The sequence below is a fragment of the Lepisosteus platostomus genome, chromosome 4 (genome assembly GCF_059453375.1).
Source record: "Lepisosteus platostomus isolate fLepPlt1 chromosome 4, fLepPlt1.hap1, whole genome shotgun sequence".
NCBI classification, from domain to species: Eukaryota; Metazoa; Chordata; class Actinopteri; order Semionotiformes; family Lepisosteidae; genus Lepisosteus; species Lepisosteus platostomus.
The window spans coordinates 71,802,914-71,824,933 of record NC_142614.1 but is presented as its reverse complement, the minus strand read 5'-3'; the positions used below and the strand labels follow the sequence as shown (position 1 = coordinate 71,824,933).

Here is a 22,020-nt window from a genome sequence, read left to right as displayed (position 1 = left end):
TGTCAGCATGCATAGGCTGCAAAGGAGCAAGTAAAGGTTTATTCCATGCTGAAAAAAAGAAGGAAACACAACATTTTGGCTTCTCCAAACCCGAAGGCGGCTCCACAGCCGAAATGTTGTTATCTTTCTTCTCTTTACAACCTATTACTTGTTCCTTTACCATTAATTCTTATTATTCACAGTCTGGCAACGACTACACTGTACTGCTGATGGAGACTTCTTTCCTTGTATTTTACCAGATAACTGAATCCAGGGATCCCATTTCCAGTGCAGGGCCTCCCTCCCAGGATGTGAGACCAAAACCCTGCAGGGTTAGTCTGGGGTCCTGAGCACCACTTCACACAGGCTCGTGCTTCTTCCTGCGACACATTCACACGCGGCTCGCACGCCCATCCGAGATCACAGAGGTGGTGGAAAAAAAGCCTACCACGCATCCAGCTCGAAAGGGGTTAATTTGCAGAGCGAGACGCGCACAACGGAGGATTTTGTGGGGGCCTGGAACAAGCCACCAGGCCATGGTTGTTAAAGCCAATACCCTGGCTTCTTTCAAGAAACAGCTGGAAGAGATCCACAGATCAATTAGCTGCTATCCACCAAACGAGCAAGTTGGGCCAAGTGGCCTCCTCTCGATTGTAAACTTTATGTTCTCATGTTCAGTGTCTCGCTGAGCCTGAGGGAAGCACACAGCACACAGAGGTGCATAATCAAGTGGCGATAATACCCTGCCTTCTTGCCTCTCATCATCTACTGCATCAGTAGAAAATACAATCTGATAAAGTGCAATAGAAAAGGCTACTGCAGATTCCCATAAAGCAGAATAAAATGCCAGTTATCTACACTGCACCTTTAAATTCTGAAAGAACACAAAAATGTTTGTTTTTTTCTTTAATCCATGGCACGGCGGATGAAAAGATTCGCATGCACTTGTAGCGGAGCATTTGCAATGCAAATAAGAAAAAAAAAAACTGTGCTCTTCCATCTCCCTGCCCTGATTGAATGGCTTGTACTTTTGCCCAAAATGTCTAAAATGGTCTTCTTGCTTGTCTGCCAAGATTGAGGTTCATCTCACTGCATTCAGTTCATATTGTCTTACATTTAATGTGCTTTATTGAACAAAACATGCCTGAATGAACAGGAATACAATCACAGACAATTATTTTGTTGGAGTACCTAAATTCAGCTTTCTAATAAAACCATAAACAAAATATAAAAAGTAATTTCATACTCCTCACAAATGTATTTTGGCAATTGGCATAACTCTTATGACACAGATTTGTTGCCAATTACTGCAATTCCTGACAATTATAGAAGCATAAATACAATTATGATGAAATGCTGAAAAACAAATGACAAATTTGCAATGCAGAAAAGCAGCGAAAATGATTAAATTTAAAGAGCAAGATGACAATCCAGGTTTTACTACATATGAAAATTTGCAGAAAGTCTCAGCTCACTCAGAACTACAGATATACAGTAATTGCTGTGACACTGCATGTGAGCGAGCCCTTCTGGGGTGGTCTGCAACACAGCTTCGTCAGCCCATAAGCTGTGGAATGGCCAATTTCACCATGACTATCACCTGCATAATCACAATGATGCATAGCGTACAGTATATGCCTTAAAATCACGGTTATGCATTCAATTATTTTCCATTTTTTATTTTTAATTAATTTAGTAAAAGTATAGATTTGTTTTCACCTTGACATTATACTGTAGAGTACTTTGTGTTGATGAGTGGCAGAAATTCTCCGTTAAATCGTGGTTCCATGCTGTGAAGCTTTAACTAGGGACTTCTGGTCATTTCTTTTGAAAGTAACACCTTGTAACATTTTTACTTTTACAATAATAAAAAGCAGACCTAGTCACAGATCTATTTTAAAAGGATCGAAATGCAATTTGACAAAAAGGAAACAGAATGTATGAACGGAATGAAAAGACATTCAATGCTATATTCAAAAGAAAAAGAAATCAAAGAACAATGTTGTGACAAGATACTGTGAAAGCTGCCTCTCTAAACCACTTGTGAGCTGAACTTCAGCTTCTTATATTTACTTAGTTTTAGCTGTGATGAGAACGCACTGGGCTCATGGGATTGAAGAAGTGGTTCACACTGTTCAGACAAGCCCCTACCTGAAGATTTTGTTTTTCTACGACTTGCTGAATTAGCAGCTGGGATAAAAATTCCTGACACTAAGGGGTCCTCTTATTTTTTCAACAGACACTTACGTCTTACTTTTAACCAACCACCTTCATTAAAAATGATTAATAGTGGAAGCTTTTGTTGACATTGCCCTCAGTGGTATTCCCTGACTCCAGCTGTACGGTACATTTGGAACAGGGTCACCCCAGCCTAAAAAGGACCAATTCACAAAATGATTAAATCCACAAGAGATTGCAGCTAGCAAGGATGTGCAGTCTTCGAGAGACTTATTCAAATTTAAAACACCATTCCTCATCACATCACAGCAACTTTTAAACAATCTAATTATATGAAGAACTGTAGCAAATAAGGAATTATGACTTAACTGTAAGAACAATAAAAACAGTATTACATGACTAATGGCTTCGTTTTCAAGGACAAGCTTTCCTTGAAAAACGTACCTGTACTTTAAGATATAAAATTAATTATTTTCAATGTGCTTGGAATCCCCTTTTCACTTATCTTCAATCAGAAGGTGTTGACCCTCTGCTTCTTGTACTTTCAATTAAAACATTACAAGTAGTGGCTGATAACTTCTGCTAAATTATTTAATTTTACTCATGGACATGTATATTCCCTGTACGGAATTATATGTATACCCCTTTTATGAAGGATGTTTTCGAAGTTTAATTAAATAACTGCAGGGATAACAAACTTGTAAAGGTAGTTTCTGAAAAGGTTTGGCAGTTTAGCGCGCAGACCCGCTCTCAGCGGAAGTCTGGTCTCAGCCATGGCTCTCCTCACAGAAAAGCGAGTGGTTTTCCACACGCTGCGTCACAATCAAAGGCCTCTCTCTCATGACTCTCCACAGCGGTTCATAAACATGAACTGCTCTCCAACTTTTTATTCACTTCTGTCTCCAGAAACAAGTCCTGCAGTAAGAGGGGATGTGAGAAACCATATCGCTGGTTCCTTCACAGTTTTCCGTCTTGGATTGCGATTAAGTTTAAGCCATGTTTAAGTTTAAAGGGATGTTACACGATCAAAAACAATGCAAGAGAAACTCATACACTAGAAACAAAAGGACTGCAAAAGATACGGGCGACATCATACAAGGACGATTACATATTATTTTTACGTATTGTGGAGACTGCAATCCACTAAGGGGTGTTACTTTAAAATGGAGACGGGTCAACTGGATTTTTCTCACTTTGAGTGGTTAATGATGTTGTTAATTCTGGACACAATCTATTAATTGATTATTAGGTGGTATATTCAATTCCAGAAAACTCCTCCGGATTACTCTAAATGACTCCAGTGAAGGAAAGGGATTATATTAAATATATGGCTTAGAGTAATTTTTGTGGTAGGGGAGGGGTTCAGATAATTAGCAGAATTACACCATGCTTCATTTTGTAAAGCTGTCCACGGAATTCAATTTTGATTCAACAAAACAAAACAGTTAAGGAATACTTTCCAGAGTTATTAAAGATAAGGATCGTTTCCTGTTATGACTGCTGTAGATGGGGCACAAGATATTAGATCTGTTAAGGACTAAAATAAAAAAATAAATAATGGAACGGATCAGATATTCATTATTTAAATAAAACTTGCTCTGGATCGAGGTCTATTCACACAGTGACAGGCTTCAGCCAAATGACAGTCTTAGACCAGGGTGTCTGGTGAAGTGATCTTTAATTCCAGATAGGTATCAAAATGTTGGTGCACATCTGGTACTAATTGAGAACAGAGCCTTACATCAAGTTCGTAGTAAACGCTTTGCCCAGAGTGACCTAGCTATTCTGGATTATGGGGTAGTCGACGGACTGATCACAAGATTATTTTCTGCTCAAAAGCCTGTATTTTAAAACCACTTTATCACCATTTTCACTCCTGTAAATATGGGCTTCTTTTTTTTACCTTAACTCTGTGAAAAGTATGGGATTTACGCACACACATCTGACAGAGGATATGTAACCATTCCATGTGCAACAGGGTTTCTAGATGTAATCAGGATCCATGCAGCAGTACCGAATTCAGCCCTTCAATCCTATGCAACCAGAAAAGCACTGTAGTATTGTATTGCTGGTCAGCTGTAAAAAGCTCTGAGCTTTTAAGGTCAGTCAAAACTTGCAAGTCATTTTCCCTAAAAAGTGTTTCCTTTGAGCCTTATGAAGGTCACCATGAAGAGCAAAAATCAGGCTCAGTTTAAGATTATTCCCTCATTCATCAAACCTTGCAAAACTAATAATAATTAACAAAAATTCCTTACACTTATATATTGGACACTCCAATCAAAGTGCTATAAAGGTACAATGCGTAGTGTCCAACTAAATGATGCAATGGCAGAGCCGGTACGCTCCCCACACACCAGCTCCCAGCGGGGAGAAGAGCAGAGTGATGAAGCCAGTCCAGAGATGGTAGTCATTAGGAGGCCATGATTGGTAAAGGCCGGGAAACCAGGGTTAAAACCCCTACTCTTCTCAAGAAACGCCCTGGGATTTTTAATGACCACAGAAAGTCAAGACCTTTGTTTTATGTCTCATCTGAAGGACGGCACCTTTTTCACAGTATAGTGCCCCCATCTCTATACTGGGGCATTAGGACCCACACAGACCACAGGGTGAGCGCCCCCTTCTGGCCCCACTAACGCCTGTTCCAGCAGCAACCTCAGCTTTCCCAAGACTCCCATCCAGGAACTGGCCAGGCTCACACCTGCGGGGCTTCAGTGGGCTGCCAGTGGTGAGCTGCAGGGCGATATAGCTGCTAATACAAGGGCTTTCAAGAAAAACATACTGGAAGAAGCTGATTTACTTTTGACATGAATGCACATTATGTTTTAATATCCAGGTCAAGCCTGATCTTATGTGGGATGGTGGTACAGATGAAAAAGAAACTTAGCAACTAATCTTCTAAATTTTATGAAAAACTCCAATTTCAACCCCACCCCCAAATCTCCACAAAATCACATTAATACAGTGGTTCCCTACATTGGTCCTGGGGGATTGCTGTCTCTTCTGCTTTTCGCTCTAGCTGAGTGCTCAATTGCCAGCTAATTGATTTCAATTTTTTGTTGGAGGGGATATTACTGAATTTGTGTTTAGCTCTTAAAGTATTGAATAGTTTTGTAATAGTCATCAAAGCACTACCTATTTCCGAGCCTCCGAAGCGCCCTCATTCAGCTGTCACATTCTGTGCAGCTGTGTCAGTCTAACTGACTTATACTGCATATTGTCATTCTTCTTTAATTAATTGCCCATTAATACCTGCTCAGAATTAAGGGTAAGCAACTTAAGGTGAGACTGCTTGATGTTCTGTGAGCAGAGGTTGTTGGAAACAAAGGGGATTTTTTAAACTCTGGACTGAGAGCAGAAACCAGTTAACCAAAAACCTCAACAAGCAAGAAGATTAATTAAAAGCATCAATTAGCACCACTGATTAAGAGTTCAGCTAGAACACAGACCAGGAGACAGAGCAGTACCACAGCACTAGGGTTGAAAATTACGGCCATAAGGCATTTTTGGCCAGATGCTGATAAACTGTACAAGAGACGAGCAAAAAAGGTTTGCTGTGCAGTTTTTAGAATGCCTTTCCTCAAACTAAACGAGAGACATATTCTTCAACTCTCTTAAAATCCAAACTCAAAACGCATCTTTTTAGCAGAGTCTACTGTATGTCTGAATGCCCTGCAGTCAATCTTTATTAACCTACTGTATATGTTCGTTTAATTCTTTTCAGTTTATATTGTACTTTTTTGTCTTTTTTCTTTATCAAGACATACTGTACAGCATCCTTGGGTTTAGAAAGGCACTTTATCAATGAAAGTCATTATTATGTTGGGGGGGGAGGATTTTCGAAGGAGCTCTGAGGTAGCGTTTGCATGGCATTCCGGCTTTGCTGAAGCCAGTGTGGTGAGGTTCAAGTACCATAAAGTAAATTGGCACAGCTCCCCATCTGTGCACTGAGCAGGACAAGATCTAGAGGAAAAGCAACAGGGCGTTCCTTCCGGCAGCAAGAGCTTGGAGCTGAGGGATCATGAGTTTGCATGTAGGGCTCAGGTTTCTTTACGGTAGTACCACGAAGAAAACAGGAAGGCATGCCAGCCTATGGGGGGAAAAAAACAGACTGAGCTTTTTCTAAAACGAACGGTATGTGAGACAAAACACTTCCATTTTAACTAACCCGAGCTAATTTTGTGGTAATATCATTTGGAATTGGATGCTGTCGAGATAAGAGAAGGAAAAATAAGAACAAGCATGGCAGACAAGAGTACTGTACAGGACACACTCCCTGTCTCAGTCAAAAAGGACTGGGACACCAAAAAAGGCTAAGCTGAAGTCTTGTTGGCTTTGTCAGTCAAGCATCTGTGTTCAGAGATACAGTGCCTTGCGAAAGTATTCGGCCCCCTTGAACTTTTCAACCTTTTGCCACATTTCAGGCTTCAAACATAAAGATATAAATTTTTTATTTTATGTGAAGAATCACCAACAAGTGGGACACAATTGTGAAGTGGAACGAAATCTATTGGATTTTTGAAACTTTTTTAACTAATAAAAAAATTAAAAGTGGGGCGTGCAAAATTATTCGGCCCCCTTGCGTTAATACTTTGTAGAGCCACCTTTTGCTGCGATTACAGCTGCAAGTCGCTTGGGGTATGTCTCTATCAGTTTTGCACATCGAGAGACTGAAATTCTTGCCCATTCTTCCTTGCAAAACAGCTCGAGCTCAGTGAGGTTGGATGGAGAGCGTTTGTGAACAGCAGTTTTCAGCTCTTTCCACAGATTCTCGATTGGATTCAGGTCTGGACTTTGACTTGGCCATTCAAACACCTGGATACGTTTATTTGTGAACCATTCCTTTGTAGATTTTGCTGTATGTTTGGGATCATTGTCTTGTTGGAAGATAAATCTCCGTCCCAGTTTCAGGTCTTTTGCAGACTCCAACAGGTTTTCATCCAGAATGGTCCTGTATTTGGCTGCATCCATCTTCCCCTCAATTTTAACCATCTTCCCTGTCCCTGCTGAAGAAAAGCAGGCCCAAACCATGATGCTGCCACCACCATGTTTGACAGTGGGGATGGTGTGTTGAGGGTGATGAGCTGTGTTGCTTTTACGCCAAACATATCGTTTTGCATTGTGGCCAAAAAGTTCGATTTTGGTTTCATCTGACCAGAGCACCTTCTTCCACATGTTTGGGGTGTCTCCCAGGTGGCTTGTGGCAAACTTTAGACGAGACTTTTTATGGATATCTTTGAGAAATGGCTTTCTTCTTGCCACTCTTCCATAAAGGCCAGATTTGTGCAGTGTAAGACTGATTGTTGTCCTATGGACAGACTCTCCCACCTCAGCTGTAGTTCTCTGCAGTTCATCCAGAGTGATCATGGGCCTCTTGGCTGCATCTCTGATCAGTCTTCTCCTTGTCTGAGCTGAAAGTTTAGAGGGACGGCCAGGTCTTGGTAGATTTGCAGTGGTCTGATACTCCTTCCATTTCAAGATGATCGCTTGCACAGTGCTCCTTGGGATGTTTGAAGCTTGGGAAATCTTTTTGTATCCAAATCCGGCTTTAAACTTCTCCACAACAGTATTACGGACCTGCCTGGTGTGTTCCTTGGTCTTCATGATGCTCTCTGCACTTTCAACAGAACCTTGAGACTATCACAGAGCAGGTGCATTTATACAGAGACTTGATTACACACAGGTGGATTCTATTTATCACCATCAGTCATTTAGGACAACATTGGATCATTCAGAGATCCTCGCTGAACTTCTGGAGTGAGTTTGCTGCACTGAAAGTAAAGGGGCCGAATAATTTTGCACGCCCCACTTTTCATTTTTTTATTAGTTAAAAAAGTTTCAAAAATCCAATAGATTTCGTTCCACTTCACAATTGTGTCCCACTTGTTGGTGATTCTTCACATAAAATAAAAAATTTATATCTTTATGTTTGAAGCCTGAAATGTGGCAAAAGGTTGAAAAGTTCAAGGGGGCCGAATACTTTCGCAAGGCACTGTAAATACGATATAATGTGCATTTTATTTTTGGTAAACAAATAAAACTTAAAACTTCAGTCAATTCATTTCAAGAGATCACATGTATTGGGAAACTTTTACATGAAGGTAGATGTCAGTTTTTAGGTAACTGAATGATGTCCTACTGTAAATCCACTTTCACCATATTTTCTATGTAATCAGTTACACTGAGTTCTTGGGGTGTTCTCACTTCAGTTCTTCTGCAGTGTGTAAATTGTGTGCTCAACTGGAATTAAATCTACCAACCAACTTGGTCAAATTTGAGATTTTCTACTTCTTTTTCTCCTGAAATGCATTGACCATACGTTTTAGTTTAGCTGCCTTCATTACTTCATCAATAAAGATGAGTGGGACAGTTGGTCTGTTCTGATCTGGTCAGTCCATGGCATTACCTCCATTCCTATTCTAATATTATCACACACAAGGCATGGAATTACCCAGAAATAAAATCTATATTCTATGCATCATTCCCATTTATCTCATGATCGCAAGCGCAAAGTGCTTGATGGGAAGGCAGAAATAAAAGTTTTAACTTTGTCGTCCCTGTACGGTTGAAAGGAGAATTGTATACGAGACCTCCATACAAGAAAACGAGGTCTCCACTTCTGTGGGTTGTGTGCTGGAAGGGTTAACCCAGCCAGATTTTTCTAAACTGAGACATTCTGCGTACCCTGAAAAGCATTCCGATTCCAAAACAGGAAGCCGCAAAAAGAACAGTTGGTTTTGCTAATCTTGCACAGATCTTTTGGAACATTTTTTTTTTCCTAAACAATTGTCGAAAGGACTCTCTCCCAGTCTACGTGCTGCCACATGCAGCTGAAAACCATCACCCGAGCCAGTTTACAGTTTGATTATCTGGGGTGTTTTCCAAGACGGCCTTCTCATCCACCAGCTAGCGGCGAACATCAGTTTGTCATCAACGTCTCCTCCAGTGGCCTTACGTCAAGAACCCTGCTACCCATTAACAGCAGACGTGCTTGTTGTGCCCTTTAACAGCCTGAAATATGTGGAGGAATGCAGGAGAGAGCAAAACTGTACAGAGCATTTGCGAGGCAAAAAACGAACTGTTCAGCTGTATCAAGGAGAAAACAGCTCCATTTTATTTTTTAGGCAGAAAGCCTGGCTTCTTCAAAAGGGATTAAGTCACTGTGAAAATATCCTAACATTAAAAAAGGGCAATGTGGTTTGCTTTTTAGTGTACAAAAAAGGAGGGGGGTCTTGCTATAAAAACAAATACTCCTACAATGATCTCATGACCACAGCACAAGTGATCCTCTAATGGCTGCATAGCGCACGACTCAACCAGAACAAACCAAGGCAATGAAAACAGACTCCTGCAGTTCACACTCCGGAAAGTGGGGAAACCATCTCATTCACCCCCTTTGTTATCCTAACTAAAGTAAAAGGCACCCGGGTTATAAAACATGCTGCTGTATATTCTGATGAAGGATGCTATACTGAATGATAGGAAACCGAGTTCCCTGTCTGAATGCAACCAGCTATCTTTTAACACTCTTATTTCTGAAAGCCGTATAGACATGTTCCTGCAAAGCTGGCTCTTGCACCAACCAAGGGCAGAAACAATGTCTGAGATCTGAAATAATCCACCCTCCACATGGCAAATTACAGGAGTGCCACTTGAGACAGACACATCTGCAGATTCATAAAACCCAACTTAGCAGCAGAATGGAGAGCGAGACATGAAAACAAATCAGCAAACTGTAACATACTGTAAGTATTTAAGGCCACACAACCTGTAACATCGGACGTGTAGTCTCCCATATACCTTCACATGCACCTGGGTATGCAAATGTCAGACAAGCCCCCTTGCCAAGCACATAGCTCATAGCCACTACAGCAAACTCAATCCAGGAAGAGACCAGTTTTGTGGACCTGTACGCTTATAATTGTTCTTCTCTGCAGGGTCCTGCAATGATCCCAGGGATATCGTTTACAACGGAAAGAATCACCACGTTAATAATGAGTTTGGGTTTCTGCAAGCGACCATCCTCTGACCGGTATCGTCTCTTAAAGCAGATTCCAAAATCGGTGGAGGTGTCTTAGGCACTCAAGAGTGTTCATTTTGATTACTGTGGTCCCTATTTTTTTTTTGGTGTTAGCCAAATAATAAATTTTACAAATAAAGTTGAAAACATTCATTCGAATTTTCAGATTGAAGTTTATTAAAAATGTATACATACTGTAAATAGTGAAGTTGACAACAATGGATCAATACTGGAGTACCACAACCCATAGGTAGATGTCTGGGTTCTGCTTTTAACAAAAAAAAAGGGTTCAAGTCTGTTCTATAGGGCTTAGTGCACCATAACGAATCTGATGAAAGAAAAAACTGTTTGAAAGGGCTGAGAATCCATTTACAGAAACATTTCTTGTCAAGTTGGCACCAGCATTACTCTCCAACAAGACCCTTTATATACACCCCATTCATGCAGAACATTTTACCATGCTGATAGAGTCCTGGTGTAAATGTATTTATTTCACACCTGGTAACGCTGGCTCGAGATCAAAAGGACAACACGAAACCAACCGCCAAAACAGTACAAAATCTCGACCTCTCAGACTGATGTGAAGACCAATATTTAACCGACGCCAACTGCGCTAAATCTTAAGATCTAGAGGCACAACTTTTAATGTTAGAAATAAGATAATGGCTTATGGACTGACTCCAAAATATGTTTTATTATTATATAATTGGCCTAATCATTTGTAAATTATGTTTTTATTATTACATAATAATAAAAAGCATGAGGAAAGTCCTGGAATCTGTAGTACAGGTAATGTACCCTGTATATCGTTGCAGTACTGAAATAATTATTGAGGTCTGGGGACACTATGCACGACCAGAATGATGATAAAAGACTTTTAATACATTTTATATTTTTTCAGCAACTCTCTCTCTTATGAATCAGAAATGAAGCAGTAATTGATTGTTTTTATCTGGACTGCATTTTTAAAAGTACTTTAAAGCAATTACGAATTGTTGTGTTCTACAGAATGCTAGAACAAAAAATAATTTTCTCTATTCAGTTTGCTGAAAAAAAAAAAAAGTAAATCACTTAGTGTTTAATTGCTCAAAAGATAACCAAGCAGCTTTCTCTAGGAGACGCTCGGAAATTACATTTTCAAGCTCAACATTTCTTCATGGAAGAAAAAATGTTTAATTAAATGAGATGTTTCAGAATCAGCATACAGATTTAGTGCTTTTTCCCCCCCTATATTTTTCCAAGAGGACAGTAACATTATTATAGTTATGAGACACCACCATTTCATACACACTGTGTTCACAGGTCTTTGGTAAGTACCCTATACTATGAAGACTGCACTATAAATATCACTATTTGGTAAGCTGTTTGTGAGCCAGACTCCAATATCACCACAATATTTCATCTAAATTTTCCATAACAGAGGCAGAACACAAACATCTGGACAATCTAATGTCAGCAGTGTTGGTCGAACACTGGTGATCAGCTTGTTGGAGAGTGCATTACTAATGTCCTCTCATTAGAACAGTCCGAGTTGTAATTTTGAAATGATAAGCTTGCTTTGCTTTAAATTTAAATATTTGGGCTACCGATTCTCTTTGCTATATCAAGTATGCACCTGTTTACATCAAACCAGCTAGACTAAGCATTAGTCACAGTCAGCCTCATTTCCAATTTATGATGAACCAAGTCAACTGTCCCAAACTCTCCCACTGAGACATCAAGATGTCAGACACAGCATGCGACTTTTCGAACAACTACACGCACAAAAATGGAATATCTATGGAGAGAATTAAACACATAACAAATTATTTGAATTTGTACACCTGTCTGCACTCGATCTATGTGCATCTTAAAACATTTTATTAGCAAGTTAAACAGAAAAATTACCTAGGGGGCAACATCACATAGTCATAAAATGTGTTTATTTAAAGACGCATGCTTTTGCAACGTGAAAATTCTTGGTCTTCTGTTACCAGATCCTCTAGATGCTCTTCAAGCAAATTCACAGTGTTGTACACCTAAAAATCAACAGCAATTTTTACACTATGTTTTGTCATTTTAAGAAATTATTTAAAAAGTAAACAAAACTAAAGTTATTAGGCTGTCACCTTGCTACTGCTAACTGTGATATGTGATTGTTTTATGGAATAACCATATAATGGAACCAGCATCACCCTGAAGCTAGCCAGATCTGCTGTTGGCATCAGCAATATACCAACACTCTTGTAAGGCCACTTACAGTACATCAGCCTTCTTTCCCACAGGACAGAAAAGTAATCAATTAACGAACATACGACATCCTTGGTTCAGCAGCCATATCGCCCTGCAGCTCTCAACTGGCAGCCCACTGAAGCTCACAGGGTTGAGCCTGGTCAGTGCCTGGAGGGGAGACCTCCTGGGAAGCTATGGTTGCTGCTGGAAGAGGTGTTAGTGGGACCAGCAGGGGGCGCCCATCCTGCGATTTGCGTGGGTCCTAATGCTCTGGTATAGTGGCGGGGACACTATCCTGTAGTGGGCGCCGTCTTTCGGATGAGATGTTAAACCGAGGTCCTGACTCGCTGTGGTCATTAAAGATCCCCGGGCATTTCTCAAGAAGAGTAGGGAGTTATCCCAGTCTCCGGGCCAAATTTCCCCCCTCAGCCTATACCGTGGCCTCCAAATTGTCCCCATGTGTGATTGGCTTGCACTGGCCCTGCGATGGACTGGTGTCCTGTCCAGGGTGTACCCTGCCCTGTGCTCGTTGCTGGCCGGGTGGCTCTGTGTTCTGTGACACTGTATAAAGCGTCACAATGTGACTTTTATTTAATCATATCAGGATGGAGAGGTGGTGTTGCAGAGAAGAAGGAACAGCCCTGGTTGCGGTCCAAACACTATTATTTTTAGGCAGTGGGGTCATTGAAAAAGATTAAAAGTGTCTTACTACTTTCACCATGCTGTGTGGGTTCCCTACTGATGACTGCTCGTTTCAGATAGGCGCTTTTAAAGATGCTTCCACCTTCAACAACATAATTGCATTTCCTCAGTCTTTCCATAAACCTGGGCTTGCTGGGATACCATGCTAAACAGCACTGCAGTCTTCTATATTTTTCTCTGCCATTTCCACATTTCCACTCACCCGAGATGATAAACAGATTGCCTGAAATGCAAAGACCTGCTGCTCAATTCTTTTTTTTTTTTTACCATGACTTTAACAGGCCTGAGGTGAAAACATTCACCATAAACCTATGAACAGCTGGCATTAATCTGACCTACCTGCTGCCCAGACTTTTAAGAGTAGCATTGGGAAAAATATTTCAGTGTAGGATGTGGTAAGTCATCACACAGCATGTAGTACATGTTAACTTCAGTTCTAGAAAGTGGTCTGCACATAAGACAACATGCTTTCATCCCAAGTCTGTCGTAACATAGGTTATTAATATCCAGGGAGAGATTCAGGTCTGAAATATAGCAGTGTTTTTTTCCTTTACGTCAATAAAACAAGATAAATAATTACAATTCCTAAAACTGACTCCACCGTAAGAGGATGGAGGTGTATTGAATTTAGGTTTGATTTTTTTTTTTTTATCTTGAAAGTTATACAGTTCTCTCAACGAGCATCAACTCTATTTCTAAACACAGTAACTGCCCACGTAGGTTACTGCACATTTGGCTGAGAGTTCAGCACATCGGAAAGGTCACAGAAGTGGGGAGGCGATCCACTGTGTTCATCCATCCATCTGCTACCCAATTTATCCCGTACAGGGTTGCGGGATGGGGAGGCCGCAGCCTATCCCAGCAAGTGATGGCTGAAAGTTGGGATACACTCTGGGAGGGACGCCAGTCCATCGCAGAGCCATGATTTCACCATAGCTTATCATATACTTTCCACACCTCACAGCAGGGCCAATGTCTCCAGAAGCCATTTAACATCTGCAATTTATAGTCTCGCAACCAGTACAACACCCCACCACCACCACCACCATTAAATAAAATCCCTTTGAAACACCTTCCAGTGGGGCTAGTTAAGAGTAGCCAATCGAATTTAACCCACATGTGTTTAGGGGTTTGGAGGTAAGAGGAACCTGGAGAAACTGGCCGAAAGCCCATGTGAACACTTGGGGAAAGTGCAAACTCAGCACAGACTAGAGCTGCAAGCTGGACTTGAACCCGGGATGCTGAAACTGTGCCACTGCGCCGCCCGGGACTAAGCCAACTGCGACCTGCGTTACGTTATTAAATACTTTAAGTCTTACGATTCCCATGGGCATTACCTTGCTCTGAAAACCCCTTCAAAACTGGCATCGTAACGTCAGCATGCCAGAAAACAACTGCACGTTGACCACCGAAAGAGGTCCATTAGTCTTTTACCTCGTACTGTTATCATTAGATCAATAGAGACAGATTCTTCTGGTCTGATGCACGAATAAGAAACCACATTTAAAAATAAGAGCCATGAAATTGGTAGAGAAGCAGGCCAGCACATGGTATATTTTGGCTGTGCTAATTGGACAGCCCCGGAATTATTTTACCCTCCATAAATAATTCTGACATGTCAAAAACTTCAAAGTGAGAAATCCAGCAGAAGTCATGAGCCTGATGATGGGGTGTGGAACCACAATTACCTTATCAAACAAAAAGTCTTCACAGAACAGTAACATGATGACAGACAAGAAGCAATGAAGAAAAAATTCATTTGTTTTGGAAACATATACTGATACCACATTAAAAACATCTAACGCTAACAGTTCAAATACTCTTATTACATTATTTAATCCTGTGATGTATAAAAAAAAATGTGATACAAGTAAGAAAACCTGGATTTTAAACTAATTTTCACAGTCAGTCCTCGAATCCCAAATTGGCACAAACAGGGGGGCTGTGGTTGCTTATGATCACCCACCAAAAAATAGAATTCAGCTCCACAGCAGTTCTTTTTATTAGCATGATAGATAAATGTGTACTTCTTGGGTATTTAATTCAATAAATACAACTATAATATAGAAATAAGTATAAATTTGAATTCCCTACTAAATTTGATACCTTGAACTGTGAATCTATAATATAGTGAAGTATAAATCTTAAACTTGGTGCAAAGAGAAGGCAGTTCAGAACTTTGCATGGTTTTCTTGGAAGTGGCTTTGAACTAGTACAATAATCACAGTTAGTAATGATTGGGGCATTTTAATGTTTATTTTGTAGCAGTACATTTAATGCCCATTGGAGGGCGCACATACACACAGGGGAAGAACATGCACACAGCTTCACACAAAAAGCTCCCCTGCCTCAGATCATACCCAGGACACTGGACCCCTTCATCTATGAAGGAAGCCAAGTTCAAGTCCAAATGAGTTGTGCTTTTGTTGGTGGGGTTCAGCTCTTACCTATTTCTTAAATTTAATTAGTGATGATGAGCTGTAGGAATTCTTCGGTAATATAGTATGTCATCATACAAACATTCAGCTTACCCCCAAAAATGGAGATTTTATGCCTCAGATAAGCCACATGTGCATAGTCTCTCTGGGTACGTGTGTGAGGCCTGAGCAGACACGTTTCCCAACAGTACATAATTCAAACTCATAGTCCCAGGCAGATTTACAAAGCAGTTTCCTTAAGGCTCCAGGACATTTCAGTTAGTCTGCAATGCACTTACGCTCTGTGGAGTGGAAGAAAAAGGCACTAGCTCACTGAAGAAGCTATCCAACTTTGTATGTACAGTAGATCCAATGTGCTCTCTGAGGGTTACAAACCACTGTACAACCCAGTGTCATCTTAAGGATAAGGAATTGTGTCAAAATACAGTTGAGAAAAAGTTTGTGAATCATCTGCATTGCTGCATTAATTGCTACTCATGTGTGATATGATCTTCATCTAAAATTATAATAATACATAAACACAAACTGAAATAAATAATACAATTGTACTTTTCTTGTCTATATCGAACACATTGTTTGAACATTCACTGTCTGTGCTGGAAAACGTATGTGAACCTTTAGATGTAGTAACTTGAGAAACCTCCTTCAGCAGCAACGACCTCGACCAAAAGTTTCCTGTAGCTGCTGCTCAGTCCTGCACATCGGTTTGGATGAGGATATTAAACAAACAGCCCTTACACTGGAGCAGGGGTGTCCAACCCCAGTCCTCGAGGGTTGGTCGGGTTTTCATTTCAAGTCCACTCTTATCAAGCTCCATCCTCCTTAACTGGACAAGTTTCAAAACTTCTCTCAGCCATCCAGGTACTTAAAACAGATCTTGAAAACCTGCAGCCACACAAGCCCTCCAGGACAAAGGCTGGGTATCCCTCTACAGTGGACACCTCTGTAGAGTCTTGAGCATCACCGTTATCTGCATTATGACAGTTCTTCCCTCTCACAAGAAACTGCCAGGTATTCTAGGTTGGAAAGAGCCAGATTCTGGCACCGGGGAATCATGCCACTCATTCTGTAAGAATCTGGAAACGATAAAGCCCTCAGACAAACACATCCAAGAAAACATCCTTTGCAGAGCTCAAATAAGAAAAAATCTCATTCATTTCAGAAAATCCCTGACTGGTGCACACTCCTTGGACTCCTGGTTGTCCACCAGCTTCTTCTCAGATGGGCCAGCACGATGGAATTAAAAAAAAACGTTTTTTCAAAATTTGCAACCAGGTAATGTTTATCTCTTACGATTTTAAATCAATCGCATGAGCCGAACTCTCTCTAGCAAAATGAATTTCTGTTGTCCATTTTGATATTTATTTCCAGGATTCTGCGGCTAAGCGTTTCAGATCACAGCTACAAAAGCGAAGAGAATTTCTTAACAGATTTGCACGCTACTAGGCTGGATGGAGGTGGACGCAGATTATTAAAAAATGATGATTCTAATAAGTCCGGCCTGTCAGACATAGAAATCAATTTCCTGACCTATTGTTGCTTTTGCTAAGGGATGACAAGTGCAGCGAAAATTAACATTCATGTGGCAGACGACAGAGCACTCTCGACAGAATGTTTTACATTGTCATTAATAATATCGTCCAAGTTACAATCTAGTTCAGATAAAGCAACAAAATACCTGCCCTCTTACTCACATATGACCAGAATTTCAACAGGAATGAAACGTGTCCCTTGTGGTCACTGGCGATGGTCATTAATGAATCCAGAAAGCCAGTGCCCCAGAGGAAGCACTAGACAAAACTCTTTTATTCCTCAAACCAGACACATTTACCGACATTGTAATTGAAATGCAAGTGGTGAAGCCGACATGCTACCAAATATTTACAGTACTGTCCTGTAGTCCCAAAATGCTGATAATATATTTCCAGAAATGCACGATCAGCCCTGGTTACAAGAACAGGAAAAAAAATCTCCATGGCTATGACAGACAATCAGACAGCCCGTCGTCAGTCAGATAAACTGGTATCAATCACATCAGTACTGCTGTGGATGAGGAAGGAAATAATTCTGAACCACATACGGACTTTTATGGGTTGTTTTTTTTTGCAAAGCGCAATTATTTTAACTATGAATACAGAAAATTCAAAAAGAGCCCCACATGGGAAATATGTACATACCAAACCCGTATAAACCATATGTAAAACGTGCACACACAAGCAAGTATGCAAAAACAGGCACATAAAAACATATGCCAGCATTAGCCAGATTTTCCAGCATTAAACCGAGCTCAAATATAAATTGTAGGATTTAGTTAAAGGCTCTCTCGGAGCTTCCTCCAGATAATTGGTACAATGTGTGAGAAACGCACAGATTTTTCCTTTTTGAGTTTTTGCTCAGGCCTCCTTGTTTGTATCAGAAAGAAGAGAGGAGAACTGTATAGAGCAAAACAATAAAAAAAAACCTGCAGCTGCCCCTAGGGTTTAGGTTACGGGAGAGAAGCAATCAAAATAATTTAATCCGTTCAGGACGCAAAAACCCAAACGTGTTACTCACCACTAGTTTGCTGGCCACAAATCTAATGGTCACGTGCGTTTCTCTAAGGACTGGTAATAATTACAACCCTTCAGATCATACAGGCCTATCCCCAAAGAAGCTCTTCACAGCTAGCCCACATACCCTCGGCCTGTCTATACCCTGCCACAAACTAACTGCCCCCATGAAAAAGCTTCGGGCCTGAATGGCAGACCACCTTGACACATTAATGGCTTACATTTTTCCCCCATTGTTCACTGGAGAGTAGACCTTCCTGAACGTACAGAGGACTGACTACACAGGACGTCTGACATAGACCAAGTCTCCATCACAAAAGGAAAGGGATGGAAAAAAAAAGTCCTGAATATTCCTTGTCTAGTTTCTTCCATTGTGTAGGTCTTTAATATTCCTCTTCACCCCCAGTAGACAAGTGGTGTGAAAGTTTTAAATGTATGCAAAGGGGAATTATGATTGAGGTGGAAGACTTACCTCTGTTCCCACACTCTGCAAATTTTCTATATTCTATTAATAATGGAAACTACAGTATAAGACAGGGATGAGATACGAAAAAAAGATGCATACTATAGAGTCTGGATGTCTAAGTGGTGTTAGGATTTGACAACACTGAACAGATGTAAAAATAAAGTAGTTTCAATCCTGCACACACAACAAAAAGAGAAGAGGTTATGGAAGTAGAAAAAATAAGTATTTCAGTAGAGACAGCAATATGCACTAGATATTAATTTCTTGATTTCTTCCTCAGCAGCTTCCTAAGTAGTAGAGGATGACAACATTATGCCGCGAATTACAGAAAAAAAAAACAATTGCATTAAAAAAAATTAAAAAGTAAAATTCATGTTATCATGGGAGTTACCATCCTTTGATCCGACAGCTTGCTAACCACAAGATACATCAGCTAATCCTGCACTAAAAACAACAGAGCTGGAAAGAAACACCATTGTCCCTGATGACACAAAGATCACAGGGCACACCACTAAGTGCTAGAAAACTCCTCAAAGAGTGCATTTCTTTCACGGTTAATATGTCAGATTCTTCAGAGGTAGCCGAAGAAGCAATGTTTTCTTTTATTAATTACAACTATGCACCCTCATTTTAGCACACATTGAAAGGTGATGTCAATTATTTATTTATTTTTTACTGTTGTGTTTTGTATTTTCACTTTTTAAAAAACAATCCCATTTGGACCCTGCGTGGCCTTGCTCGGTGTGTGGCCCGCCATCGCCAAGCCTCTTCAAAGTCACCACAAAGGCTCTCAAAGATGCGCTCCAGAGACTGCGACGACTACAGAGGTTTCGTCAAGAGCCTCCTGCTGGAGACGCATAAATCACAGTTCAACTTCTGACACACTGGTCAGGCGCTTTCAAGTCCTCAAGAACAGCAAGTGTTTTCATGCAGGTAAAGCAGCAGTACATGCCGTAAACCGGTGGACGCGCACAATCGATTGCGGTACTCTCGAGCTGTAGAGAGGTAATCCTCTCGCTGGCAAAACCTTTTGCGCACTTTTCCGACCCGCTGGCTTTTCCAACAGCCTACAAACTGAGCATTTACCTGGGCTTCAAGCTCCAGCTCGGCTGGCTCATCCCTGGGGCTCCTGTGGCCACAGTCCCTGGAGGGAGCGCTGACCGGACCAGCTTTTAGGTGAGTTTTCTTCATGTAACCATCTTCGGACTCCTGCAGTAAAACCCATCGATCACTTAAAGAGCACAACTAATTTTATTTCAGGCACCCTTAAAAAAATAAAAAAAAGTATCACAAATGCTGAATCCTGGCCGTACATTGTTCAGCAATTGAAATAAATGATTGTTTTAACAGTGCAGTGTACACACACACACAGTACCTTCATGTCTTCCCAGACCCATCCATCACCGAGAGCCTGGGAGTGCAGAACGAGCTGCTTGCAGAACAGTCGGAAAGCTGCCTCTTCCAGGTAGAGATCCCGAGCTTTTTCCAGCTCACCTGACATCTACAAGAACAAAAACAGGTGTCCCATCAGCAACTGCATAGGAGACTAACCGATAGCCTATACACAGCTTGCATGTGGGCTCAGTATCAGTGCTGGCCTGCTACTATTACCCTGGGAGGCCATCTGGAAGGCAGAGCAGACCGAGGGTTAAAGGGGACGATTGTGAGGGGGGAAAAAAAAAGACACTAGAAGAAGGTAGAAAGCATGAAAGAAAGTGTGTTCTTGAGTATCAAAACATTAGTCAGAGAACCAAGGTCAGAGAAGCTAGAAAGTTACTGATTGTGTGCCTCATCTTCTTATCTACCCTGAGAAACGCAAGTAAACTTGCATAGAGGCTGCTGAAAAACATGCATTCTTGGAGCCGCTGCAGGAGAGAGCTACATCACGTTGTAAAATATTTAGCTTTGAAGACAATTCTACTGGGTAGCTCTCTTTCCAGCAGGGGCCTGGAGGGTGCCAGCCAGTTGAGCCGTCTTTGGAACAGCTGCAGTAAATAAATGTGAATGTGTTCCATATTCTTGTTGTCTTGAAAGTCGGCTTTTTACCATTACACCCTATCGTCAGCTGAGGTTATGACTCAAAATACCAAGACCACTGTTAAAAGGGTTTCAAATTAGATTACTCCCCCAAGCTACCTTAAACTCTTCCACCAGAGATTCAATTAATGAGCTGTGGGAATACCTCCCACTTACCACTGCTCTAATACTCAGCATTACAATCCAATTTCAAAAACATAGATGAGCATATTTCTTAAAACCAGGAGCCAGACAAGTGATTCTAAAACGCACATACCAGTACGAATACTTCTTTAAGGTCCTAAATCTTTATAAACAATCTTGCTGTAACATCTTTAACCTTCTAGTGCCTGTCCGCACCATGGATCTCTTCTGACTGCAATCCGAGAACCACTGACTATTGTACAGAACACAGTTCAATGCATATATTGTACTTTTGTTACAATGCATTTTGTTCTGTATTATTTCTTGAACTATCTAAAACAGTTTTAACAGTTTCAGAAACTGCATTATGCAAAAGCTTAGCTTTTACCCATTTTGTACTGTACTCATGGTATATTGTTCTAATTGTAATCTTTATGTCACCTTGGATAAAGGCATTATTCCAATAGATAATATACTACTTTTGGCTCGGGGTCTCTGTGACAATTTGTTCAAGAACCAAGAAGAGGAGGTGCAAATATAGAAGTTATAATGAGAGCATGGAAACGCTACATGTACATTATGTTCGGACAAGGCACAAACCAGAAGAATTGTCCTTGTTCACAAGAAGGAAAGAGGTCACCCATCCATTTTCTAACAGCTTTGTCCAGTACCGGAATGCAGGAGAGCCGGAGCCTATCCCAGCAAGCAACGGGCGCAAGGTGTGGTACGCCCTGGACAGGATGCTAGTCCAAGACAGGGTACACACAAACAGGCACACTCGCGGAAAGGGTTCAGGTTCAAGTAATTATTTTTCCCCTGTAGCCTATTACCATAAAAGCATGATTAAGCATAATTCAGGAATCCCCGTACGCCAACGTACCTCTACACTGCTCATCTAATGAATGAACACCCCGTAGTACAACTGATCACGGTCGCAAAGCAAAGACTGTCGACGCTCTGTTTTCAATGCACGTTAATAGTCAGGAACCACTTCTCACACAATAAAGTCTCATTCCATTTGTACCGAGTTCACCTCTATCCCTGTCGGAATGATTATCATTAGAACTGTTGCTGCAAAGTTTGATATTCTCTTCACGTAGCCTGCGGCTCAGATCATCAAAAATTTCACAAGCTGAAAACCTGGACTGAATCTGGAATTTTTTTTTTATTAATGACAGTTAGTGATGAAATTTCCTTGCTTATACAACACACTGTGCAATCCTCTACTATCAGACCTCATGTCTGTGCTGATTTCTTTAGTTTAGCATAATGCACAGTACATAATGTTTTATTTACAATTAGGGTTCAGCAATGAATGAC

The 22,020-nt window shown here is 40.8% G+C and overlaps 1 protein-coding gene across 3 annotated transcripts in view; it reads right to left on the bottom strand.

Annotated features, from left to right (window-relative positions):
* Positions 1 to 22,020, bottom strand: part of atg10 (ATG10 autophagy related 10 homolog (S. cerevisiae)) — an 89,999-nt gene that overhangs the window by 52,655 nt on the left and 15,324 nt on the right. For 2 of the 3 annotated variants that reach the window (XM_088630627.1, XM_088630628.1), the window contains exons 2-3: positions 19,916 to 20,041; positions 19,627 to 19,749 (exon numbers count right to left, since the gene is read on the bottom strand). In XM_088630627.1, coding sequence (XP_088486753.1) covers positions 19,627 to 19,749; positions 19,916 to 20,041 — 249 coding nt within the window. Of the gene's footprint in view, positions 1 to 19,626; positions 19,806 to 19,915; positions 20,042 to 22,020 lie in introns of those variants that run through there. The other variant, XM_088630629.1, reaches the window with a different exon arrangement.